Source organism: Hippocampus guttulatus, chromosome 5 (genome assembly GCF_054856545.1).
Source record: "Hippocampus guttulatus isolate MCC_2025c chromosome 5, RoL_Hgut_1.0, whole genome shotgun sequence".
In the NCBI taxonomy this organism is placed as follows: domain Eukaryota; kingdom Metazoa; phylum Chordata; class Actinopteri; order Syngnathiformes; family Syngnathidae; genus Hippocampus; species Hippocampus guttulatus.
In genome coordinates this window covers 7,979,943-8,007,858 of record NC_141265.1, presented here as the reverse complement: position 1 = coordinate 8,007,858, position 27,916 = coordinate 7,979,943, and the positions used below count along the sequence as shown (strand labels likewise).

Here is a 27,916-nt window from a genome sequence, read left to right as displayed (position 1 = left end):
TTTATAATGTAATTTCGCTCTCCGGCCGGTCAAATCGTTAAGCGCTGTGTGGTCCTGCCTGTCAACAACACCGCAACCTGAGAGGATTGCAGCCTCTTGGCTAGCAAAGTGTACCTGCGAAGTTGCGAAAAACCTCCATTGTTACAATTCGAAGTTGTCCTACTAATTTCTGCTTTCTACAACCATGTAGCCCGTTTGTAAAGACATTTAAACACAGCAAGATGAAGAACGGAGTTTTTAGGTAAGTTCCGTGTGTTTCGCATCAAACAGAAAGACAGGTTCAGTCAGTGTTTCCATTTTGATAAGTTGGCTTCTATTGAGTTAGCCTTCGCTTCCGCGATCTGCGCTTGATTGGCCACGTAATCGAAACTTTATTTTTTTACATGTCGTATAGTGCTTTCTAAACCTGTTCATATCTGCGTACTTTAATGGTCTTTACTTTGGAGCAGGCCAGCACAGACTTGCTAATCTGCAGCGGGCGTTGGGGGCTGTACTAGCTCATACGGGGAGATGTAGCACTGGATGCACATTTTCCACATGTAAACACTGAAAGTATCAACTTCAAATACTAGTTACTGAACTTGGACTCGGCGTGATTGTGTTTTCATTCGTGATAGTCATTTGAGACGTTCAGGTGTGAGGTTGGTAATAAGGCGTTCCAACAATAAAGTTGTACTTTATAGCTGATACAGTAATAACATAATGAATCACGTTCGGTTATTGTGTGTGTGTGTGTAAATAAATATATATATATATATATATATATATATATGTGTGTGTGTGTGTGTATACATATTTTTTTTCTTTTTTGGGGTGGGGTGGACTTATGTAATGTGTTGGGGAATACGACACTCCTGACCTATGTGCTCCTTGGATAGCTGGGAAGATGTATGACTTCTGATTATTGCAGTTTAAAAGCTAAATAATTTTTAAAAAAACACAGTTTGCTTTCAAACAAATCAGTGGCTACTAGTTAATAGACCCATACATTTGCTTTCTACTGTGGCTGAAGTGTTGTAAATTAATTGATTCATGACGACAAGAAAGTGGCTCAGAGGTCATCAGCATTCAGAAATTATACAGTAGTTGTGAAAGGGATGACAGATGCGCAGTGCTTGCAAGTGCAGAATGAGCATTTGGCTCATTACTTTTTTCATGTACTCAATTCAACTGTATTTATAGAGCACTTAAAAACAACCACCGCTGTATACAAAGTGCTGTACATGGAGCAAATATCATATATCCAACAATAAACACTAAAACATTAAATAATAACAAGACAGTAAAAAGCGCAAAAATAGTCCAAATAACAAAGACAGTAAAAAGCGCAAAAACAGTACAACTAAAAATTAAGTCTGAGTCATGCTGAGTCAAAAGCCAAAGAATAGAACTGAGTTGTATGTAGGTATGTCGTTGTTTGTCAGGATGAGTGCTCAAAGGTGTGGGTGTGACTTATTGTTCAAGTAAGTCTTTGTAAATACTAATGGGTTTCTATGAAGGTGCGCAAAGATCAAGAGATATTGTCAAATTAAAGTAATTTAGTGGTTCTGCTGTGATTTACATGCCATAGCCTGAAGAACGGCAGTCGTCGGGTGTTTGTAGACTGATAAAATCTTTGGGTTTCTTATGCTGTTTCAACACCTTCCTGCTGTGTGATATGACATCACTGTTGGCTTACAACACTCGCCGGATGTCGTCAGCACACGGTTGACATCTGCTCAGGTAGATTGTTTTTGTATTGATTTCCTGCCGATTCGTAAGTTATCTGTTTTTCCACCAGGAGAGCAACATTTATAATGTTTTTCCACACAGAAACATGTGGAGTACATTATCCCATTCAAAGAGGATAGAGTACTTTTAAATGTCAACCAGGGATAGGCTTGTCTCCAGTCAAAGTAATGAATGGAGTGGATTACTGTATTTGAGTCTGTATCTCCATCAAGAATTTGGATGGGCAAAAAAGTAAAAACAGGCCACTCTTGTCAGGAATAGCTAAATTAAGGCAAGAAATGTGGCAACTACAATTGTGTAAAAATGGCTTGATGAGATGCGAATCACATTTGCATTGGATGATTTGCATCTTGAATATCAAGACTGTTATCAACTTGAGTTGTAATGATTAATCACTTTCTGGATTTATATTCCACATTACAACCACTGTACATCAGAAAGTCATCCCTGGGTGGATCTATATCAACATACAATAGATTTGCAAGATCCATCCATCCATTTTTTTTATTCACGTATCCTCCTGAGGGTCACAATTGTCTTTGGGCAGTGGGTGATGTAAACCCTGAACTGGATGCCAGCCAATTGCAGGGCACACATAGACAAACTACCATTCGAGCACACAATCACAATCACACTTCGGGACAATTTAGAGTGTTCCATTAGTATTTGGTAATCACCCACACAATTGCTGGGAGAACATGCAGACCATACAGGAAAGACGTAGCTAAACCCTAACGTGGATTTGAACCCAAAGCCTCAGAACTGTGAGCTGGATGTGCTAGCCACTTTATAAAAATATTGTGTTGATTTGCTAACCACTCAGGTGCTGCTGATTTCAGGATTCCTTGACTTGTCTGTGATAAGTCACACCGGGAAATAAAACAAAATAAATTGACAACCTTAACAGATTTTTGAAACATTTTTCCAATTAACTTAATGTGTGGACTTTATCTATACTGGATTCATATGCAGTACGGTAAATGAATCATTTTGCGAAAGCCAAGAAAATTAGTCAAATTTTGTGAAAATCGAATTTTATTGTCTTTTAGTATGTCTTTCCTCTAGGTGGTGGAATGCATTGTTGTGTGAGAACAGACTACTGCAGCTTGATGAAGTCAGGTTTGCTCAGACCTCCAGCAGTGTTCCGTTACGCTTTTGCTTTTGAGAGGTCTGAAATGTCTGACTTCCCAATGACAGACCAACACTCTCATTGACACCGATAAGAATAATTTATTTAAATTTAAAAAAAGAGTGCTGAACAAGCCACACACAGAGCAAGTTGGCCAAACGCAACTGAACTTTTCAGTCACATCACGCATTTGAACTGGCTATGGTTTCTATGAATTGTCGACCATCTGCAACTAGTTTGGCTGCAGTTCCAAATGTCGACTTGCAAGTGAATGAGTGAATAGCGTCAAACGTCAAGCAGCCAATCAAAATGTCAGGTTCTTTCACATAACCTGTGGCTACAAAGAAAAGTGTTCTCCTTTCGAACGGCTAAGTGGATGCATGAAAATTTGTTTGTGTGGGCTACAAATGGCGCTATATTCCCAGCAGCCTCAAAATATCTCCACACACATTCTGGAGATGTTGGCAAAGGGTGCACAATCACCATCTTGAAACCACAACATTGAAAGACGGCCCTTTATTATCATAAAAACATATGTGAGGCTTTATCGTCCGTCTCCCCTTTCTTTTCACCTGTTTCCCCTCTTTGTATTTGCCACCGACGGGGAAATAAAGAATAAAAACTGGTGGCTTGTAGATCAGTAAAATATAATTAACTTTTGAGTCATTGATAAATGAAATGATTAAAGCATTAATTGTAGTGCATATAAATAACTTTTTTTTCTGGTGATTCTTCATCAGTTTTTACGTGCCCCATCCTATTTTACTCTGCTTTGTAAACACTTACACATTTATTGATAAATGTATGATAATATTTTCCAATGCACTGTGAAATGTCCGTAAAAAGTCATCATTGAAAAACACAGTTCTTCATTAAAATATTTTGTTGCTGTGAGAAATATCAGAATGTAGAAAGTTCTGATCATTTTATGATTATCAGCACTCACTTGTGTACACCTGCGCTTTATTGCTCTGGAGTGATTTATTACCTTGAGCAAATTGAGCATTTTTCTGCTGCCACTTAAGGCACTCCCGACACAAAGTCCACAGTAGTGACCAGATAAAAAAAATTGTGAGGCATTTATGTTGTAACATGACAAGTGGCCATCATCTTTGGAATTTTCCCATAAATAAATAAATAAACCATGGAATGAGCACTTCAAACACCCCTAAAATATTTCATAACAAATACATTGACGAAAAACAATTTATTACTGAAGTGAAACATCACAATAATTTTGCTGAGTCCACTTGGTGGACCGAACGGAATTTCAGCCCCCATGAGCTTTTTGGTGAATGTTTTTAACTGAAACTTTTCAGACAGTCGGAGAAGGCGTTCCCTCAGTAGAAAAGGGAGGGAAATGGTTGAGGAGATATATTGTGACATAATTAAATTGGACAGTTTTACTCTTGAAAGCGTTTTTTTTTTTTACCACATTTTTCTGTCAGTGATATCACCCACAAACGTTCCACAAAAAGGCTTTTTTTTTTTCTCCACACAAAGTACCGGTACTCAAATTTCTCTCGAACCCATCATCTCATTTTCAAAATTCTCAGTGTGTTGTACTCAGTTTGTAGTGGCCATTCCAACCTGAGTCAGCATCTTGACAGACTGTCATTTGGGGAAATCTTGTCCTGTTGTTATTTTATAGTACCATTTTCCTGGGCCACTGAGAACAATGTTTGTGTTTATAGGTGCTGTTAGAGAATGGCTGCACAGGTGAAGGTACAAAGTGGGGAGGTTGGGAGGACAATGACAGGAGGAAGACCTCACTTGAGTCCCCTGACTGACTCAAGCAACACAAGCCCGTCAATCACGCAGTCGCATATCATCACTCCTGAACCCAAAAAACCTGTCCCAGCCCCCAAACCACGGCTGACTCCAAAACCATTTGCTGTGGAGAAAAACACCACTATCAAGCCTATACTTGCACCAAAGCCGCAAACCAAACCCAGACCAGAATCCACTAACAACACTGGACATGCACCAGAGTTTCCCAACAGTTCAGAACCAGAGCAATCAGTTGCCATTGTTAAGCCACGCCCTGTGTCAACTAGTTCCAGTCGTCCCACCTCAACCTCATTTAGAACATCCAGTAAGGTGAATAATGGGAAAACAACCAATCCTGCTGCCCATCCGTTTAAACCAGCCCCTCCTTTTGACTCTGTGGACACCAATAAAAAAATGCCTCCATTACCAGCAGAAAGGCAGAAACCTAAGAACCAGATGACACCCATGCAGGGTAAAGCATCCATTGCTAAAGCCAAGTCATTGGGGTTTCTTAATCTGGATGAAAAAGAAGATGAACAAAATAATTTTGTGACAGTTGTCCCACCCCAACCTCAACCCCGGAGTTCCAGGCCCAGGCCCGTATCAGCTGTTTTTCTCAACAATCCAGAGACACCAGTTCCTGCTCCACGCTCGGCTAGTGGAAAACCTCTTTCATCTGATCTTACATCCAAGTTTGAGTCTATTGGTCTGTCATTGCACCGTAAAACGACCAAAGCCAATGAGAAGGAAAGCACTCCAAAAGAAACAGCACTTCCACAAAAGACACAACAGGAGAAAATCAGTGCCTTGGGACAGAAGACTAGTGCAGACGTTAAACAATCACCCCCAGACAACCAGGGGAATGACAATTCAGAAAAAATACGTGTACTGGAGACTGAGGATCAGCGAGGGGTTAGCATCAAGTCACGAATTAATCTCCTCCTTGATTCCGCGTCTGAGACGGTGGCTTCTGGCCAAAAATCGGATATTCTCGCTCCGGAGTTGACAGTCCCTGAAAGTGAGCCGCAAGTCGGGGTTAAACAGCTCATCAGGCAGCTAACAGAGGATATAACTTCATATCAGAATCCCGTCATGAAACCTGCGCTGAAGCCTCGCCACCTGGCCACTGATCTCTCTAAAAAGTAAGATCTGCCACCAACGCATTAGTTTGATGCATGCTTGTTCACGAGTTCCATTGTCATGCATGTTTTATTTTATTTTTTGTGGTCGGATATGTCTTTTCCAGGTTTTCTTCCGAGAGGTTGTCTGACTTTGGCCATGTTTCACCCGGTGAGACTGCAGAATGTCATGAGATCAGCAAAGATCCACAAAGAAGGGTAAGAGATGCACACATTTTTGCAAAGGTTTGTCTTGGGCTTTGTCAGTGATTTGCTGTTAAAGGAGAGGATAATATTCCCAGTAGAAATGAGCAATTGGGCCTTGATGACATATAAAAGAAGATGTGATATCAGTATTTGCGGTTTCCCTCAGACATGGACATGAATACCATTGCATATTTCAAGAATTGAAGAGCTCTTTTCAAAATGCAGTAAATGTAACAATAAAAATGATATTGCCATGAAACCCTAATGTATTAAGACTCCTATTATCCGCTTGTCAGTATATCGTCGTGCTGCAGTGTACTGTATCTGCTCAAGGTGCTTCAAACTGCAGTTCAATTCCAAATTGTAATCAGCGCTATACTTGTTTTTAGACAGAATGTGGTGTCACCATTTTGACAAATCAGCGTTCAAGCAGCAGTGTACTGTCTAACATAGTGGTGCTCTAAATTGCAAAGCCAAGTTTCATTTGGCTTTGTAAAACACATTTTTAAAATAAAAAATACTGTTGACAGTTGTGGGGAACAAATGACATGTTCACCAGGCTGCAGATGACATATGTTGATTAAGAACCAAAAGAATTGGCTTTCAGGTGGTGGATCAATTCCAGCATATTCCTAAATTGTTTGTATTACAATATACTTGTGATACTTTTTATTTAGATGGAAGCGGTCAACTCCAGTGGCAAGATGGCTGTGGAGTTCCAAGATGACCTCAAAATCAGCTCAATGACAGAAATTCCAGAGACAGAACACATATCAAGTGCTATCAACAATGAAAGTGTTGAAATGCAGACAGTGCGAGCATCCTTATTTGATAATATAGTGGAGACTGCTAGTGTGACCATTGGCGCTGATTTACTCAGTAATCCATCTTTGCCAGGAGGAAACAATAAGGATGAAGTAACACTAGTGACTGCCATTTATAAAGATTGTGTATCTCCACGTCCTCTGAGAGTAAACCACACCATGGACACAGTGCAAGCAGTGGGAGAGAGCAGAGCAGTGAGTGAGAGCATTCCATCTGCTCAGTGGGAAGACAAAGCTTTGACCTTACGCGCCAGACGTTCAGAAGGAAACAGAGCGATGATAGAGACAACGGGTTTAATACAAGGAGAACCAGCTTCAACAATGGCAATGGAGCAACAGCCTCGATACTTGCGAATAGGATCCTTGCAGAAATGGCCAACGACGGATGTAGCTCAAGAGCCCAATTTGGAGAATGTTACGCTAAAGCAATCACAAAGGGGAATAGACATGGATTTGAATAAGGACAAGGACAGACAGAGAGAAGCAGATCATGAGGAAATAGCTGCAGCTCCTAAACGCATGAAAACACTGCAGACAGCTGAAAAGCCAAAACCCAAGGCAACCTATTTTGCTTTGACCGGACAAATACAGGAGTCGGATCCTGGATCAGACATTATAGAGTCAGCAGTGCCTTATGATGATATAGGTTCTGGACAGGTAAGCTCTCCAGATACAGTAGCTGCTATTAAGGTGAATCTGTCATTAGATGCAACTTTGGGAAAAAATTCTCAAGAGAAATATGAGGACGTAAAGAGGATGAGCCACATTTCAGCCAGACAGGTGGTATCTGCACTGGATGCGCCAACAGCAGAGAAAATGACAGATGTAGTGAAAACAGAGCAAACAAAGGAGGATGGAAGGCAAAATGCCAAAATGAAAGTTATTGATATGGACAAACGGAGACAAATGGAAATGGAAAGACAAGCCATTTTACAGTTTTCACAGATGAAGGAAAGGGAGATGCAAAGAGAATTTGAAAGACGTAAGGCATTTGAAAGGGAAAAACAAAAACAGACAGAGCTTCAAAACCAGAATCCCCAAGAACTAGAGTATGAAAATATGAAAGAAATGGAAAAGCAAAGGCAGTTGCCGTTCACAAAAGAAAGGGCAAATCAGCAAGAACAGGAGATGCAGAGGAGGCAGGAAGTGGAGAGGCAAAGAGAGCTAGAGAGACACAGAGAGTTAGAAAAGCAGAGACAGGAAGAAATGCATAGGCAGAAGGAACAAGAAAAGGAAAGACAACAAAAACTGCAAAGGCAGCGAGCGCAGGAACTGGCGAGGCACCAAGCACTGATGAGGCAAAAGGCGCAGGAAATTGAAAGACAGCTGGAACTGATGAAGATGAGGGAGCAAGAAAAAGAGCAACACAGAGAATCTGAGAGGCACCAAGAGCAGATGAGGCTGAAGGAACAGGAAAAGGAAAGACAGGAAGAATCGAGGAGACAAAAGGAGCAGCAGAAAGAACTAGATAGGCAACGTGAGTTGGAGAGACAGCATGAACTGATGAGATTGAGGGAGCAGGAAAGGGAGAGACAGCGACAATTAGAGAGACAGAAAGAGCTGATGAGGCTGAGAGAGCAGGAAGAGGAGCGACGGCGAGAAGTTCAAAGAGAGCAGGAACGGACGAGGCTGAGGGAGCAGGAAGAGGAGAGGTTGAAAGAACAGATGAGACTGAGAGAGCAGGAAATGGAGAGACTGCGAGAACAGGAGAAGCAGCAAGAACAACTGCGGCAAAGGGAGCAAGAAATTGAGAGACGGCGAGAAGTTGAAATCCAGCACTCACAGATGAAGCTGAGAGAGCAAGAAAAAGAGAAACAGCAAGATCAGGTGAGGCTGAGGGAGCAAGAAATGGCGAGACTGCGAGAACTTGGGAGACAAAAAGAACAACTGAAGCAAAACGAGCAAAAAATGGAAAGACAGCAAGATCTTGAGCGACAGCAAGAACAGGGGAGGCTGAGGGAGCAGGAACTGGAGAGACGGCGAGAACTTAAGAGGCAGCAAGAACGACTGAGACAAAGGGAACAAGAATTAGAAAAACAAGAACTTAAACAACAGCAAGAAGATGTGAGACTGAGGGAGGAGGAAATGGAGAGACTGCATAAACCCGAGAAGCAGCCTCGGGAGCAAGATATGGAAAGACAGCAAGAACTTGAACATCAGCAAGAAAAGGTGAGACTGAGGGAGCAGGAAATGGAGAGACGACGAGAACTTAAGAGGCAGCAAGAACGATTGAGGCTGAGGCAGCAAGAGATGGAGAGACAACAAGAACTTGAGAGGGAACAAGAACAATTGAGGCAGAGGGAGAAAGAAACGGAGAGACGAGAACTTGCACGACAGCAGGAAAAAGTGAGGTTGAAGGAGCAGGAAATGGAGAGACAGCGAGAGTTTGAGCGGCGTCAAGAACAAGTGAGGCATAGAGAACTAGAAAGGGAGAGACTGCAAGCACTTGAGCCGCAGCGAGAACAGGTGAGGCAGGAAAAAGAGCGACAGCGGGGATTTCAAAAGCAGCAAGAACTGGATCAAGAGAGGCAGCGTGAATGGGAAAGAAAAAGACAGAGAGAGGAAGAGAGACAGACAGAGCTGGACAAGGAGACACTTCTTTTGGAAATGCAAAGGAATAAGAGAATGGAGGAACTGGAGAGAGTTGAAGAGAAAGAAGAAAGAAACCTCTTAGACCAAAAACAGAAGGAGAAAGAAAATAACAGATCTCTTTTTGAGCTTGAAAAGCAGTGGTCCAGAGGCAAGGCTGAAAAAACGACATTAATGTCATTCGAACAAGAAATGCTAAGAAAGAAAGGGATTGATAGAGAAAGGGAACAACTAAGACAACTGGAGAGGGAGCACGAGGAAGAGACTGAGAGAGAACATTTGAAAGAGCTGGACAGACTGAGAGACTTGCAAAGGGAAAAACAACTCCACGCCGAGAAACAGAACCAAAGGTTAATACAACAGGCCTCACAGAATGAAAGGCTTAGATGGGAGGCAGAGAGAGAGAAAATGGAGAAGGCTGAGGCAGAGAAAATGCGACAGATTGCCAGACTTCAAGAAGCGGAGCGACAAAGACTAAAGGACAAACAAAAGAAAGAGGAACAGGAGGGAATGAGGCTCGATCAATCGCCTTTGAGGCCCAAAGTGGTGGATGTGGATTCTTTGCTCAGAACTGCCATCTCTCAACATGTCGACCCTGCACGAAGATGGAAGGAGCCCTCTTCCAGAGCTGAAATGCCCTACAAGCCTTCCATTCTTGATGTGGACTCTTTCACGTCTCAATCTCAGTCATTATCAAATCAAGATATCCCGACTGTTTCCAGTATTCAAGAAGTGGACTCCAACTTTGGGAGTATATTGCGGCCTACACCTGAAAGAGATATTACATGGAAGATGCCGCCACAGAATTCGCATGATTCAGCAAGTCCAGTTTGGACAAGATCTCCCCATGACCCACGTCAGCTACAGCCAACTGACATGTCTCACAGTAAACCTCTTCATGAGCCAAGAAAACACAGGACCAAAGTCAGCCCAGAACGACCGCTTGTCAGGCAGGACGAACATTCCCTGGCCCCACAGAACCATTGGCGCCGCAGGCAAGGTGAGCTGCTTGACTTGGACCCTTTTTTCCAAAGAGAGGCAACAACTGGCGTTCCCAGCAGTGCTCCTGTTGATCAGGTCTGGTTGCCTAGACAACTAAAATCCCGAGACAACCAGGAAGAGGTCTGGCACCGTAGGAGATCCCAAGGATCCCAGGTAAATTGGAGGGATCTGTCAAATATTTATTATAATGGAGATAATGTTGGCATTTGTCAAATGTTTTGTGCATTGTTCCTATTAATTCTTTTCAAACGTTTGTATCCTGGGAATGAAACTTTTGACGTGGTCATGTTTTACATCCACCACATTTTACCACACACGTAGGGCGCTTCTCCATTCCAGTTTCCAGAACAGCCTGGCGCCGCTCTGCCTAGCTACAAGCAACAGGGGCTAGGCTTGGCTGCTCTAGTCTCTGTCCGTTACAGCATCCAATGTACTCTCACAGGGTGCAGGGATGTGGCGATTCAAAATATGAATCGCAGTTGCACGACGTGGCGTCTTCGTAAATTATAAGCCCATCAAATGCACAGAAGCTCTCACATAGATGAAAAGTCTAAGCTTGAGAAACACAACCGCCAAGACATAAAAATACAGTATATACAATACACATACTGTACATTGAGTTTTATAACAAAACTCAACCATATTTACAATTTCATATGTTGCCTCTGGGTGATAGAAGTGAAGCTTGTGGTAAAAACCTCCGCCAGATGTGCACATCGGCAGGTCCATTCAGTTAAATCAGAACGAGTCCAGTCTTTCAGCGTATCCCAGTTTTTGTCTTTATTGTAGACCACCATACCTTGTTCCTGTATCAACCTATATGTTACTTGACTTACACCCTGCAGTGCGCCGCAGAAATAAAGAGCAAAGTGGATATATTGAACATATACTGTATATTCACAGACATGTCACGCATTCACTTGTGGGTAAAACGCTTGACAAACACAAACCCCCCACATCGCTATGTCATACATAGTGAGTTCTTAAACGGACAGCACACAACAATATTACAAGATTTTTATTTATTTATTTACTCCAGTTCAAGTCACTTTGGTCTCTTTGTCTTACAAGGAGCTGAACAGGATGCGTTCTCGCAGTATGTCACGTCGATCAGTTCCATCTGGTGCTGTTCTTGAGAAAAGTGTTTCTAGGCTACGAAGTCGTAGTGCCCACAGAGAACCGGACCACAACAGCCGGGTAAGTTTGATTTCAGCAGCTGCAAAATATTGTTATTGTGTTGTTGTTTTTTCAGGAAATGCATAATGCAAACATTCTCTATATTATATATATATAACCTTGAGGAAAATGAAGAAAATCTTTAGATTTATATTATGATCTTGCGCAATCAAAACTGATACTCGGGGGGGAATTGCATTGTCATATTGGCAGCTGAATGCCTGGGATGAGTCATGACTATTGGATGGATGGATGTTTAAGCCATGGCATCAGAGGCTCACCTCTCAGCATGTTACCCCATGTTGTCTGTCAAATGGTGCCAAATGCCTTCTCATGCCTGCAATTCAAGATTGGATTAAGCAAATTGTTTGCATGTCGTCAAAAGCCTGTTAGTACGGCTCAGGGAAAGCTGTGACATGAGATGGACTGCAGTACAACTGTGCCCTGCAGACATGTTTTTCTTCAGTGCCCCAAGGTTACATCTGTATACAAAACCACCAACTGTAGTGACATTACTGTATTTAGATTCAGAATATGCATCTTCTCTTGGCATCTGTTAACACAATTTTAAACTCAGTTTAAGGTCACTACCACCATCTAGTGGTTATGAGGGGTCATGGTTTCTGAAATTTGAAATATAAATACAGTGCTGTATTTCAAATGCAGCTACAGTCAGATTTTTGGTACAGAAAGCAATGCGGTATTCACTATATTCCATTCTAGGGTTGCAGCAAAAATACTAACTTCTTAACCGTTGCCACCCTGGTGCCAACAGCATATACAGTACAATCAATTTTGTATTGGATTGACAATTGTTTTTCTTTTGTTTTGTGTGGGGGGTTTTTTCACTTTATTTTAGAGTCCGTGTTGTGATTATGATACCAATCTTATGCGTCACTGTTTGCCTAGAATTGTGTGATTATTTGCTGATGATTTGTTGTGCATTATTTGTTGATAGAGATTTGTGCTTCATAGCCAGGGCTTTTGACTTGGGTTCACCTCTTGCAATTGAAACAGACAAATTGCCCCTTCGCCAATGTAGGGACTATGGAAAATATTTATCTTGCCATACTCCATTTCCAAAAGCATGTTGTTCATTTGGCAGTCGAAATTAGTTTGGATCTTTAAAGTGGTTCATATTTAAAAAATGAATACAAACACTGAAAAAAAAGAGCAAATTGAGCAATGATGCCATTTTTTTTTCATCAGGGATATTCCAGTCCAGATTCCTCAAAAGCTATTCAGAATGTTCCTTTTTAATTGATAGCACAATCTGGTGTAGTTGTTTGGGGCAGATAATATCACTTCTGAATATTGGATCAATGCATAACCAATCGAAATAGTTGTTGGCATAAAAACCTTTGCTGGGGGAGGGTCCTTCGAGTCACACAGATGAGACGATGGTTGTGTGCTGACATCATGGTGTTAGTCAAAGGGAAGCTTGTGCGTGGGGCTGAGCAGAGCAGAGATTGGCATGGCGCTTACTGCTTTGTTGTACAACTTGTACGTATGGTCATGTTGCTTGAGTCCGCACTACTTCTGGGTAAGTAATACTGCGCCACCGTTACATTTTTCCAGGAGACTGTTCTCGACATGTTCGAAAATGTCATTGAAGTACAGTTCATCTTTATGTTACTTATCATGTCCTTTGTATGCAATCTCTGGTTGGGTTTCCACCTGGCTATGCTGCTGTGCACTGAATGATATCATCAGAAGAGGGGAAGAGATAAGCAGCTGTGAGTCACAACTGGTCAGATGGGTTGTAAAGAGACATTGCAGAGCAGCTTGTTTTAGGAGCTTTTCCTGTACGGTACTTCCTTTTCTTTTGGGTATTTCAAATATAAATCAGGGATAGAGATAATGTGTGATAAACCATTTTTTCCTGTTTGCTACAGAAATGAAATGCATTGCTATTGCTGATGCTGACACCTTTTCTTCGCATTGAAAAATATTAAAAGCAAAACGTATACCAAGGATTTCGCATGCCTTTACCATTCATACAAAGCAACCATACGTATTGTATCTGCATGAGTGGAGGAAATAAGCGTCATTCTTCTTCTGGTCAGATCAGAGAAAAATTACTCAGCTGTTTTCCTGTAAGTGTAGCCTCCCGAGTATGTTACACAGATTACCTGCAGAGGGCATATTTGGACAGTGAGGCAGCATTTTCGCTCCTCTGTCTCGGTGTACTGTACTCTGAAATGAATTGTGTGAAGTACAAATGGAGTGTTTTTAATTAGTTTCTTGCGCAACAGATTAAATTAACAGTTAAAACGTGTTGTGATACTTTTTTATGACAACACTGTTGACTAATGAGTTGATATTATCCCACAAAGCTCTTAGATGCCCGTTTGATGTTCTCTCTGTATGTCTCAACAAGCTTTTTTTTCCCCCACCAAGCTTGATCACAGACTTCTGTCATCACTACTTGGTTATTATTCACAGTTCATCATGTCAGTTTTTTTAAATTCTCTGCTGTGCTGTTACACCGTCTATGCCAGCACTCTATATTTGCTTCCATATCCCTTCTTTTGTTGCTATAGCACTTGAGTGTTCTTGCACTGCAATCAAAACAGGCCTGAGCAACAGCACCGCAGAGCCCTCCCCCTACCCTCCCCCCTGTTTGTAATCAGGGACCTCCCATTCTTGCTGTCGCGCTCTCTGATTCCACTCTCCCTCTCTCCACCCAGTTTCTCCTTGAGAGTGAGTCCTAATGTCCTGAATACAGAAAGGAGCTCCACTGACGCATTTTCTCCTACCTGTCTGTACCTGCAGATTACAGCAAAGAGAGAACAGTCTCTCTTTTTTTTAATCCCCCCTCCCTACTCTGGATTTGACTTTACTACAACATCTCTCGCTCCTGACAGTGGTTTGGGTTTCTTGGTGGAATACAAACTAGCGGCGCAGCTTTCTTTTTGCAACAATTTGTCATTTACCGTTTCTCCTCTTTGCCAGGATAGCACCTCCTAGTTGCCATGGGAGGTTAATCGTTGATGGATTTTTCAACCTTTTTCAGTTGAGTCTGGAATCTCGACAGATGGGCATACACCTGCTGATTCGGCGAGAGCTTTTGAAAATCAAATTATCACTCAGTTTTGTTAGCTGTGCCAGTTTATCACGAGTCTAGGAAACGTTTGTCATGGCAAGTGCATGAGTTGTTGGTACTTTCTGCACTTGGCATTTACAAGTCCAGGCATTGGCTTTTCAGGAATATCATTGCAAGCATAACCTGTGTTCATCAATATAGAAATGTCACAATTGACCGGCTGAGACCCTGAAGCCATGACGGTAATGAGCTGAAACGTAGCCCTTGTGGTTCCTCTGAGACTGCATTGCAGAGAAGACATTAACAAGTGAAACCAAAGCGTGCCTTGTTCCTGTTACAGTCATACAGACTATTATAAACTATAAGCATCACTCCTACATCAGATCACATGGGCAGTTTTGTGTCTTCACCTTCCGCACTGCTGTAGTGCAGTATTGACCCAGCAGCCAGCACCAGTGTTTAGGAAAAAGTTCCTGCATAGCACACTCTTAATGATTCCTTGCTGCTGTGATAGCAAGTGTCACAGCTCAGCTCAGAGACGATCGTGACGAAGCTGGTTTTGTGCAGATTGGACTGCGATGGAGTATTTCTCGGACAAACTGTCAGTGGCACATACTCAAGTGTCAGGATGGGTAGGAAATGTCCGTCGCTCCTTTCATGGGGCACTAAGCTTTTTTTCCAGTTCAGCGGAGAGAGAAGGAGGAGATGTCAGGGCCGGACACTTCAACAGAACGAGCTCCTTGCGCTCGCTAGCTTCCCGCAGCAGGGAATCAATTCGCAGGTTTTCACTGCGCAGCCAGCAACGTCTGTCCTTACGCAGGCGCACCGCACCCAACACCCCCATTGCTGTAAGATAGCACCTTGAAATCTGATTATTTTGCATTAATGTACATGTATGTTTACCCGTTGCACAGCCCACATTGTCTCTCAGCCCCTCATGTTTACATTTTTCATCTTTATATATCTTGTATTTACACTTTCCCCCGTTTAGTTATGATGGTGATTTTAAAAATGATTCTGAATATTAAAATGTATGTTCAAAATAGAGACAGAAATCTTCCTGTATTGGGAAAGGTATTCAGATTTTTGGTGTAAGCTCTTCAATCATTATCTGTGGATGACTCATAGTTTCCTTTGTGCCCTCTGTACCTTCATCTTGTGTGTTATTTGAGAGATTTAGACAATTCTTTGTGGAAATGGTCGAGGGAAGACGCTTTTCTGTATCAAGCATGACTTTGTCCAATATCTTGTACAACATTTTCTAAAAGACTGCAGGCTGCTATACAGTGGCTCAACCTGTCTATTCATGTAGGTGTAATGACCGGCTGTTGCAAGACTTTTAGGCCGTATACTTTTCTTACACGTTTTTTGTAACATTGTCAATTGTCTGTACCGTAGTGACCAGATCTACCATATGCTGTATGGATAGGACAGATTTAGAGAGCCTTGTATGGATGGATACATTGCAGTAAGGAGAGTCACTCCTATCTTTAGGGAACACCTGTTTGCTATCCAATGCTTGATGAGTCATAACAGCTAAAGATAAGCAATGGTTACAATACATATTTGTGCCCTTTCCCCAAGATGTATCGTTTGGTCTTAGAGAGGTAACTGTTATTTCAGAGGGCTTGCCAATGGACTTTGCCACTTGTGTTTTTAATCATTATTTAACCGTATAAAGAGATGGAAGTCAGTGTGTAGCGCAGAACTGTGAATATTGGTACAGACGTAATGAACACAAGTTAATGAGCATAGTTAGTACCTGCTTCAGACTGACACGTGAGCAACATGGTGTCACAGGAGTGCCGCCATACTGCCCAAAAGTATAAACAAGAACAAATGGTCATATAAGAAGTAGATGAGTAGGAATCGGCGCATGCTGTCCGCCGGATGCCTCCTCCCTTCGACGAATCGTAATGGCCGCATGTTGACACCCCCCACCCCATTCCTCTCCACAAATAAGAATTAGCGCTTTATGGACCCCCCCCCGCCCCCCCCCCCCCCACCTTCCCTTGACGAATATTGCTGTTCGGGTTCACGGGCGAATACTGAATGAACTGGAAATGATTAGTTATTGTGCACTGAAAAAAATGGTGTGGTGAATTCACTCAATTTAATTTCGTCAAGTGGTTGCACAAAATGGTAAATATTGAACTTGTTTAACATGTATGATTGTCAGCACTGACTATTTTAAGAGCAGATAAAGGTAACTGTAAACACACCAAACACTACAGGATAATCTGTCCAAATAATCTGTAGAACCATCTGATAATTGGGTGTTTGCCCTATTTGAATTGTGCCTGGAGGGAGAAGTTGGGACAAAACTCGGCCAGCTCATCTTTGTATGGACCAGGCTTGATGTGGACCTCTGTATTCAAATAATAACATCTCCCTTCTTGTATTAAGACATGCTGGTTACTTGCATCAAACATAGGTTAAGCAAAATGACAAATTGGGTTTTTAATTGTGTTTTGTTGATTGGTTGGTGTGTTGGTTATTTATTTCGTTGGTAACACAAAAAAAATACCAAACCAATTTCCTAAATACTTGGTAGAAGAACAGATTAGTTTGGCTGCTCATCGAGGAATAGGTCTAGATCGCAGGTTATGTTTGACTTTTTGTTCTTATTGTCTCATTGTATTGGCGCTAAATGAGCCGGTGACTCATCACATCCAGCAGCACTAAAGATGCACACTTTGAAATGTGTATTATTGCCACCTTCAGGACTGGAACTGCAGTATCGCCGGCCTCATCATGCATTTTAACTTTAACCACGAAGACAAAGAGGCAGAGGTCTGCACTCGACCGTAGTGAGTGCATTCTAATTTCATTTTCTTTTGAAACTCTATGTTCAGAAGTTGAACATTTTGATCAGGTTTAGGGTTGGGTCAGTGATCTTATTATTCTGGTCTATTATTTTGTTGCTATGATGGTGTCACTGCTACACTTTGAGTGTTGTGTGTGGGGGGAGGGGGGAGGGGGGCATTTTTCCTGAGTTGTTACAACTTGTCAGAGTAGTTTGCTTTGCTGAGCACAAAGTCCAATCAAGACATACATTGCAAACATGCATTGCAAAATCATATAAGATGTGTGATGGTTACAGTGTACCTTTACCACCAAAATAGACAGAACAAGTTAAATGTGTGAAAATGGAGAACTAAACTCCAGACGACAAGTAACATAACTAATCCTTTAAGTCGCTTTTCTTCCCGGGCCACATTAGAATTAAGCTCAGGTCAAAGTCCGACTCGTTCTCTGCTAAATTCTAAAGCTAAGTCAGATTGTTGCATTCTTTTCCTCTGTGTTTGCTAGATGTGTTGTTCACCTTTGAGCCCTTTGTGTTTGCGTGTTGATATGAAATGCGTCTGACATGCACAAAGTGTCAGTTTGTTTCTCTGGATGATGATTGCAGTTGTTATCTTTGCAAGTGGGGCATTCTAATAATTGGATTTGGCACACATTCACGTCACAAATCGACCGTTTTTTTCCCCATTATACATATTTCTATTGGCAGAATTATATTCCATGCTTTTGTTATAAATTGAGCTTACATTTCATGCTTCATACTGGAGCAATTGTCTTGTGTCGTGGGACCTGCGCGGTGTACAGTAGCACTCATTAATCAGTGCATTACGAAGTTCAGATTTCCAAGGTTTTATTTTAACCACTTCCCCTGTAACATGTCAGATAAGGCTGTTCAATGATCAGCCTCTCGTTCCTTCATCCTTCCATTCATCCGCTCTTTGTGTTGTTTCACCGGCACACCCTTTTTGTCCTGAAGGGCAAGCTGGCAATTGCTAATGTTATTAAGAAATAGGCTGCCCTTCTGAAGGCTATGAATCACTACAAGCGGGCCTGGGAGACTGCATTGTTTACAAAGTAGGAAGCACATTTCCATGCCTGTTCATCATGTGTGTTCAGTGTGGTAGTAAACTGTGAATCTCAATCATAAAATGATGTGGCCTAAATATGTAGAATAGAATCAATTAGGCCTTAATGAGAAATGAAAGACAGTTCAAAATACTGTACAACTATTCTTTTCTCATTTTAAAATACACTCAATGAAACAAAAATGCCGACCAGGCTTAATTTCAGTCTTAAACTATCCCCTTTTTGGTGGAATACTACAGTATCGGCCCGAATATAGGACGGTGTTTTTTGCATTGAAATAAGACTGAAAAAGTTGGGGTCGTCTTATATTCGGGGTCTAGACATACACATTCACGCTAGATGGCGCCAGATATCATTGAAGCGAATGCTGAACTTGACTCCTCAGGCCAAAGTGAACGAAACTGCCACGAAAAATAAAAATAGCGGTAGCACGAAGAAGAAAAATGAAAAATAGCGGTAAGAAGGAAAAGAGAAGAAAATAATAGAAGAGATAACAGAAAATGGAAAAATGCAGTGACAATCTGGAGAAAAGTGGGTCGAAAATCGGCCAGGTTAACTGGCAGCTGAGGAGAAGTTATGATGTAATTTACATTTCAAAAACCAGAAGCCATTCATTTATGAATGTGATTGCACTTTAGATTTGAATGAGGCAAAATAACATGCTTTTTCTCTCCATTATATTGTTATAATCATTTGTTTCCGATGTACTGTAATTATTTTCTGTATCAAAATTAATTTGGTGTTCAAAAAGTCTTTTTTCAAACTTGAGTCTTGAAAAAGAGGGGTCGTCTTATAATCAGGGCCGTCTTATATTCGGGCCAATACGGTAAATGGTAAGGTATTGCAAATGTATTTTAAATTTGGTTTGGGCTTCCACTCTTTTTTTCCTCCAGATGTGGGCTGATACAATAAAAGGGCGCAGAAACATTTTCAGTCAAAGCAATGAGCCTCTTGCATACTGTTTTCTGTGTTTTTCATGTCGTGATTCAGACAAACTGGGTGTGCGTAGGACAGGAATTTTTTTATAATCAACAAGGCCTGGAATCGAGATTTTCTTTGGCATTTTGACATCAGTGATAGCAGTGTAGAAAGGCAAGTGGGTGATGACATAATTCCAAAGTCTCCATCTGGAACTGAGGATAGCAATTACACGGTACACTTGCAATGATGCCCTATACTGGGCCTCTTGACTCACTTGTGAAGCCTTACAATGCTTCAAACGAAGAGGGTGTTGTACAACCATGTCTGACTGCAAGCATGTTTATATGAAACCTTCGTCAGAGAAAATGTTTTGCATAAAGAAAGAGAATGCTAACTTTTTTTGGGTAGTTTTTACACCTTCCCTGTCAACCACTTACTTCACAGTTTTCTTCCAGAAGTCTTTCTCCGTGTCTCTGTTGTGGCCGTTTGAAAGTTCTCTACAGTCCCTTCTCAGTCATAATGCTCTGCTCTCAGAGTACTGGAAGTACAGGGTCATAATTACAGAGGCAGGTGTATCATGTTTCCGCTATCCAGCCCCCGGGCAACATATGAGGACAGAAACACTTCTTATTGTGTTTTCCTATATAGGGCAGGTTTATCAGTTCATGTGCAGACACGCCTCCGTTGGCTCCGTGTGGTTTTGAGACAGTATGTCCTCTGTACCAGCCTCATTAAAAGAACCATGGTTCACTAAACGGCAAGCACACACTCAGTCACCCACCCATCTTTATCCTTGTCCCTGCCTCTGGTTCTGCCTCCATAAACTACACACGTTGCCTTTCATTATCTTAGTGATGCAGATTTTTTTCCATTTACATTGTGAGCTCTTTAGTAGTTATGGAATTATGATGCAAGTTTGCCATACTTAACTCACACTGTAGTTTACTGTATACTGAATATTATTAAAGCTAGACGTTGTAAGAATGTATGCCCAGCATTAATAAAGGCTATGTTGTGACATGTCACTGGGGCTGAATTACAATTTTCTGTTTGAACACAGGAAGACCGTCCTGTTTTAACTATGTAGATGTTTTCTTTCTCTCTATTCATATTCTCTTGATCTCTCACTCCTAGGAGCAACAGAAGCAAGGTGTCAGTGATGAGGATGAGAGAAAGGACTATGAAACTCCAGTGGGTGAGAGGGATAGTCAGTATGGGACTTGGGAGACAGGACTACGCACTGATGATAGGTAAACACACATGATTGCATCTTACTTGGAACAAATATTTCTGAACTAATTCACAACCTGTTTATTGTCAACATGTGTGCAATACACAAACTTTGTGATCCGTCGTAACTGACAATGAGACGAAATGAGGCAAAAATGAAATGGATAAAAATTTAATTACATTTCTGATGTACAAGTAAACTAACGGCATGCAAACTAATTTCAACAATAACACCGCTTGCTTATATACTGTACATCCTGTATGTCTCTGACGTAGAGTGGTGGGCAGAACAATGAAATACTCTCCCACCAATTGGCAGAAAGTACAATTAACCTGTGGTCTTTATACAACAGAATAAGTCATCAGCTTTTAATTTGGCAGGCCTGGCTTTGAGACAAGATGATCAGTATTCCGGTATTCATACTTTTTGTGACGTTTTTGTTAAGTGATGTTCCATGAGATTTTTCCAATCGAAAATGGTTACCTTAGCTCAGTAATGCATGTCCATTTAAAAAAAAAAAAAAAATCTGCTGTTTCATTTCAGTACCGGTATTGAGGTACTTAAAGGTAGGTATGTCTAGTATCGAATTCTGAATTTTATTACTGTGGCAACACTACCCCATCTACCAATAATATTGTAGGAGAGACTTCCAGAAAGCTATCAAACATATTTATACTGCAACCATCGCAGTTTTTTTCTTTTTTTATCTTCTTTTTTCCCCAAATGTTATTATTGGGTTTTTTTCTTTTTTTAAATCATAGTCTTATGCAGTATGCCAACATAGGCATAGACCTCTATTTACATGATGTTTCAGCTCTCTAGCCCAGTGGTTCTTAACCTGGGTTCGGTGAATCGATCTCAGGGGTTCGACAGAGCCTTTGCCATGCAGGTTAAGACATACCCGACTCAACATGTCAATTAGTTATGACATGCCCGCTTGGCCATCACTGGCTGGTTCATTTTCTGCACAATTAAAAGACTTATACTTTATACTTATACTAATTGTGTTTACATTTTTCAGTTTTTAATAAATGTGTTTTTTAATGTCTTGAATTTTTTAAAAAATCATATTTTTATTTTTCACTAATAAAGGGTTCGGTGAATATGCATATGAACCTGTTGGGTTCGGTACCTTTCACAAGGTGAAGAACCACTGATCTAGCCAGACAACTGACATGAATGACGGGTCCTTATTATTGAAATAATCTACTGTAAAACCAGGGTCTCCAACACTTACGCAGGACTCCACAGAGCAACTGAACGAAAAATATTGTATCACGTTCATCAAAGAGACACTGTGAGTCAACCGGTTACAGCATTTTAGCTACGTATATTCACTGCGTGGTGGGGAATATCGGCTCCATCGAACTCCTTTTTTTTTTTCTCTCGTAGTTTGTTTAAGATGCTCACAACTATGAGGAATTATTCTGTTTCATACATGTTTTCGGCCGGGATTTAATGCCAAGTCTTAAATTGTCTTTATTTTTTTTCGGAACTGGCTTGTTGAAGAGAATTAGTGCTGGGCACCCACTAATCACTAACAAACTAGTGCATTCATCGTAATGACATAATGGCGATTTGTATATTATGATATATTGGAGATCATTTGACTGTCAAAAGTATGTCTAAGGGAAACTAGTATGTGGCCGAAAAAAAGGTTATGGGTGATCAAGCTACAGCATGGTACGAAACACACCCTTTTTTATTGATGGCTCTTGAACCACGAATCGAGTCATAAGCAAAGCATTCTGATCACTTTTATTGGCTTGATTCCATACAGAGTAAAAATACTCTCCCTTAAAGTGTAAGTGCCAGCCAGAGTGGTCCGCACATCCCGACTAGTTGACGACACAAGTTATTTTGATCGCAGATTTAAATGACATTTACAAGTCTCAGGAAAAGTACAGGTCCCGGGATTTCCAAGGAAGCTCAGTTCTCAGTGAATCATGCTTCTTTGGCGTTTCCGCGTTCATTCCCAGTTTAGGCGTGGTGAGCGTGTCAAAATTTTTGGTGGGAGAATATGCGTAGATGAAAAGTCTGCAAGCCAGGGCATGTAAAAAAAGTACTTGGATGCAAATGTGGGAATACGGCTCTTAGTCATTCTTGGCTGTTTCATAACTCACTCAAAATAAGAATTAATTATTAAATGAATTTAGCGTTTAGCGTCCAAATTATGAGGGAGATGCGACTTGGACTTTTTATGCAATGAAACATTCTAAAATACTTTTAAAATGCCCTTGGAAAATCACAATGAAATGACTGTGCTAGAATCAAAACAACAGCAATTTGAGGTGAGTTGTCAAACCAGACTCTTTCAAATTGCCACTTTTTAGGCAAGTAACTAATTTTTGAATGGAGAAGGTTTTGTTGCTTTCATCAACGGACGATCCAGGACAATAGTGACATCACGTTGTCACATTATACCCGACTAGTCGTGTTTTTACTTGGATAAAGGGGAAGCACTCAAATTAAAGATATTAAAAGATCAGCTGTGTGAGATGTGTTCTTTAAAAATTGGGGTTTACTCTCAGACATTGGTATATACATAATTGGACATTAGTCAGAACACTGGGACCCCACTTAGGATGGATTTTAGTGAGGTCAGAGGGGAATGCAGAAGACGAGTGGCACCCCTGGCACCTGTTTCATTCCCTTATAAAAGGTCCTTATTTTGATTTGAAATTCAAAGACATCTCTGAACATTTGATTGACTTGGCCAAGTACATAACCTCAAAAACAGTGTAACAAAATTTGCAACTCAATGTCAAGTTGGTTTAGAGAAATATTGAAGACATTCAAAAGGTATTAAAACACGAAAAAAAACTCAAGGATTTCTGTCCATGCCCATCTTTTGATCGCTGTGGTGAAGCCAAAATTAAGACGGTAATGCTGGCTTCCAGTTTCCTTTGAAATAATGACCATTACTGACCTCCTGTGGTCATAAAAGAATATGACGTCGTGGATAGATTTCAGTTTGGTTTACTCGAAAACAGATTGTCTTCTGATGTGCATGGTGAAATCATTCTTTCATGATCCATATCTATTCAACGGGGAGTTAGTTGGCTCAAGTTTGTTTTCTGGCTTCTTTTCTAGTCTAACTCCTGCCACTCCCTGCTCAGAAAGCAATCTCAGCCCTACGCCAAGAAACACAACTCCTTCACATTCACAAGACAAACACGGCAGCTGCGATGGCCTGCATCCACCATCTAAATATGAGAACGAGCCGCTCTTGTTCCCTGATGTAAGTGCCATTACACGTAAATGCACCAAGCTCTCCAAAATGGGCTACATTAATGCAGGTGCTCCTTCTCAAATATATTTTCTTTGTATCTGTGTGTCCCAGGTCCCAACCACTCTTTTAGACACTGGCGTCCTTCGGTCCAGAGTCCAACTTGGAAAGAAGCGTGCTCCCAGGACACGGCCCTCCAGAGCTGCCCGTCAAAACACTCCTCAAGATGGGAGTGGGGGCGCTACCTCTGAGGACTGGCTCTACAGAGACTCCACAGGTTTGTCTTTGCCAAAAACAGAGTACATTGTGACCTCTGAGCTCGAATTTTTGAACTATTTAAACCTGACAGGATTTCCCAAAAATGAAAATCTGTCAAAATGCAAAGTCTGCTTGGAAAGGCCACTTCAACATGAGGTTTTTTTTAAGGGATGGACTGTATTTTTTTTTTTTTTTTGTCGCAACAAAAATAATGATGCCATGGCAACAGGGACTTTGTAATAGAATTCGGTGATTTCACTAGTAACGCTATTTCTTAGGAACTACTGGATGGATTTGGTTGAACCCTGTTGTTCGCAGACTTAAAGTAATAGTGTGTAGCTACAAAGTGTGGAACTACACAGTTAAGTTGGTGCTATATTAAATTGTAAGACGCCCCTCAAAGATCGTCTTTCATAACCTTGAAACAATAGCTTGGGAAACAGTGAAAACAGTTTAGAAACTCGCACATACACAAGGCGACCCGCATTATTAGGCTGGTCCATTTTGGTGAAAATTTAAGGCTTATGAGTGTGTGTCTTATGGAATATGGTACCAACAGGAGTGACATGTAAAGTGCCCGTCTCCCAGTCTGAAGGTTGGGGGTTCGTTCCTCAACCCTTCTGTGATTTTTTTTTTTTAAATAAACTAATACTCTGCCAGTAAATTTTACTCAAAAACTGAAATTGACTTAGTATTTCTGATTGAAAAACATGAATAGTTTTTTTCAAGTAAATATTTTTTTTCTGTGCAGTACATAATCGTTGCCAATTTAATATCAACCACAAGCAAAGCAAACGACATCAGCACCGCCTTTTTTTAGTGAACGGTTGAGTTGGCCACTTCATTAGTGAAAACTAGCATATTGTTTTCTGTTTTTAAAAGAGAGTTTCGTGCTTTGTTAGTGGAAGAAGCAAACAAACATTACTGACTCAGTTAATTAAAGTGAAACTACATGTTTTTTGTTCATCTCTTTTTTAAACTTGTCAATGCTTTTTTTTTGTGCGTGTGAATTTATCAGTTATGGCCGATTTTAGAGGCATTTTTCAAAGAAAATTCCGGCAAGATGTCAAACCTTGTCATGTTCCTACTATATTTGTTTGTACCATGTTTTCCGGACTATAAGCCATCATGTGGTTTATATATGAATTATGTTTTCTACCACGGCTTATAAGGATTTACCTCGTGAGGCGACCCCCCCCCCCCCCCCCCCCGAAAAGGCAGATTTACATCCATAGGCAAGCGATCTGCCAAATCGCTCAATAGCACCTGGTGGGTGCAAGGGGCAACATCACATCCATGACACCGCATCTGGAAGTCAGACGACAAAGTGAGATAATGGTTGATAAATCAGTTCCACTTCCCAGGAAAAGAGCTATTCTAAAACATGTGTCCCGCTATATGATTTGCCTTATTTAGCTCGTGTGCCTGCATCCTAATGTGTAGTGAAAGCTTCCGCATTCGAATACAGTGTAAAATAAAACACAACATTTTGACATATGTTATGCATAAAATGGTGGGGAAATTGGATTATGGTGGAAGGGCGCCTTTAATGGCATACAGCTCACAAATCGGCTTGTGTTGTTTTTTTTCCCCCGACAGAGGAGAAGGTTGAGCGTAAGATGGATGAAGTCGATTCTGAGGAGCAGGCCAGAGGAGCAGACGCCGCTGCTACTTTTGCTTCTCAGCCACAAAGGATTGCCTTGTTCCCTGGGGTGGACTCTCAAGCTTTAAAGGTGAATATTTGACTCAGTGGGGGAAATCCACTCAAAGGATTCACTGTCAGCCTTATCTGATCCACGTTTGTTCCGCCTGAATATGTTGAATTTCTGCTGCTAGGTCCAATTGAAGAAGAGAAGCGACTCTGACAATCAAACTGATGCACCCTCTCCTTCCATTCTTTCACGCTCCCCCAAATCGCCCTTCTTGTCTCGGACTGCTCGTGTACTTCCGCCAGCTGGTGGGAAAGAAAATGGGTAAGCGATGCCAGCTTTGAGAAACATGTTTTTATTGGATGCTGTCTTTTTTTTTTCACTTGTAGGATTCAATGCATTAGTTCTCCATCTCAGACTGTGCTTATCTTTTTGTCAGTGAGGAGGAATCACCCCAGTGGTTGAAAGAGCTCAAGTCGAAGAAGCGCTTGAGTCAATATGAGAACGAGTGCTAAGGAGAGGTGAGAGAATGTGTTCTTTTTCTCTTTTAAACATTCAACAAAATAGTCGCTATTAACACATGCCTCTCTCTCTCTCTCTCTCTCTCTCTTAGCTTGCCTTCTGAAACAGATCTAAAAGAAACTGAGGCCTTAACTCACTGTCGACTCAGAGTTTGAGGAGAAAATCTGCTGCTGAGGATTTTTTTCTTCTTTAGGTTCTCTCTGCCTGGGTTTGATTGTCCTACAAGGTGCCTTTCATAGACAATATCAACGAGGGGGCAGATGGAAAAAAAATGCACCCAGCTGCTCTGCTTATATATCTATATACGTGTGATCTCTCCTTCGAGAGTGACACTTGGTGAACACTTCATAAGGGACCAGAACTCATTTGGGAGAGGGAGTAGAATAATTTCCCGTCAGGCTGTATGTTAGAAAAGGGTTAACTTGAGGAACCACTGCACAATTCCCCGCATGCTGGAGAACCAGCCAGTACAATAGAAGATGGTGATATTTGCTTCCCCTAATATGTACAAGTCCGTGCTTCTGTGGATGTCATGTTTGTCTGTCATTAATCATTGATGGGAATCATCCATGAATTGCCAGAGGACAATATTTTAGACACTAATGGTTCCTTGTTGAACTTAAAAAGCTGCTTACCACATTATTAGATGAAATGTACAGTATACCATGTAAGTAATCATGAGATGTTATATTTGTATGATTTACTATGAAAGAGAGCTAGTTCTGGGGAGAAGAGATGCGGTTTTGTTACAATAGAGGCTCAACTGCCTTGCTTTGATACACTCCTCAACGTTAGTGTCACATTTCTGTGTGGATCTATATCTTTTTTCTTTGCGGGAGAGGGAGAGGGAATCTGGGGGCAAGTGACTTTGCATCACGCACACTCCGTAACAGCACAAACACTTTTTCAGTTTTATATCAAAACACTAATCCCGTTCACTCCCTCTTGATAGATTCCAAGCATCCATAAATAGCCATCGAGCGCCGAACTGTTGTAACACACTCCTCAATGATGGTCAAACAGTGTGTGTTCCTTCAATCCTGTGTATGCACAATCTTTTGCTGTCAGGCTTTGCTTAAAGTGACCGGCCGAGAATCACAGGAAGTTAAATCATACAACTTAAGCATACTTTGTCTGCTCCATTGTTACTGGACACAACATATGTAGAGATCCATACATACGTCTGTACAGTATGTGACTGTGCACATCTCATCGACAAGTTAGCTGTACTCTTCTCCATCATGTTGCCATTGACCCATTCACCTCTCTAAAGCACTTTGTCACTTGATGCATGGCAGTACTTGACCTCATTGGTCATGTTTTGTGTCATGCGTACAGGTGAACACATTAGAATGTCCCTACGAAGCAAGACAATGTGTATGGATCAAGTCTTTTGAGTGATTGTTTGTTTGTTTTTGTACATGATGTTTAACATGAATTTGGGATTTGTTTTATATGTCATTTGTTTATCTTCTTTTTTTTTTTTTGAAAGTACAGATGTATAATTCACTGTGTTGTCAAGCCAATGTCCTCGAGTGAATCAATTAAAAAAATATATATTCTACTTGACCTCCACTACTGTCTATCTATAACTTTATCCCCAATCTTCATGTCTTTAAAATA

General features: G+C 41.1%; 1 protein-coding gene across 1 annotated transcript; it reads left to right on the top strand.

The window, feature by feature from the left end:
• The first annotated feature begins 59 nt into the window (after nt 1-59).
• LOC147204896 (uncharacterized) lies at nt 60-27,868 on the top strand. Its single transcript, XM_086110438.1, has 12 exons — nt 60-241; nt 4,555-5,772; nt 5,877-5,967; nt 6,633-10,523; nt 11,442-11,567; nt 20,539-20,654; nt 23,729-23,876; nt 23,979-24,141; nt 25,722-25,855; nt 25,959-26,095; nt 26,211-26,292; nt 26,385-27,868. Exons 2-11 carry the CDS (start codon nt 4,568-4,570, stop codon nt 26,284-26,286), a joined length of 6,087 nt encoding a protein of 2,028 aa, XP_085966564.1. The 5' UTR covers nt 60-241; nt 4,555-4,567; the 3' UTR covers nt 26,287-26,292; nt 26,385-27,868.
• The last annotated feature ends 48 nt before the right edge of the window (nt 27,869-27,916 follow it).

Coding starts and splice junctions, on each gene's coding strand:
- LOC147204896 (XM_086110438.1), top strand. CDS start 4,568: ATGGCTGCACAGGTGAAGGTACAAAGTGGGGAGGTTGGGAGGACAATG. Junction 20,655..23,728: donor GGACTACGCACTGATGATAG/GTAAACACACAT, acceptor CTTCTTTTCTAG/TCTAACTCCTGCCACTCCCT. Junction 25,856..25,958: donor TGGACTCTCAAGCTTTAAAG/GTGAATATTTGA, acceptor TTCTGCTGCTAG/GTCCAATTGAAGAAGAGAAG.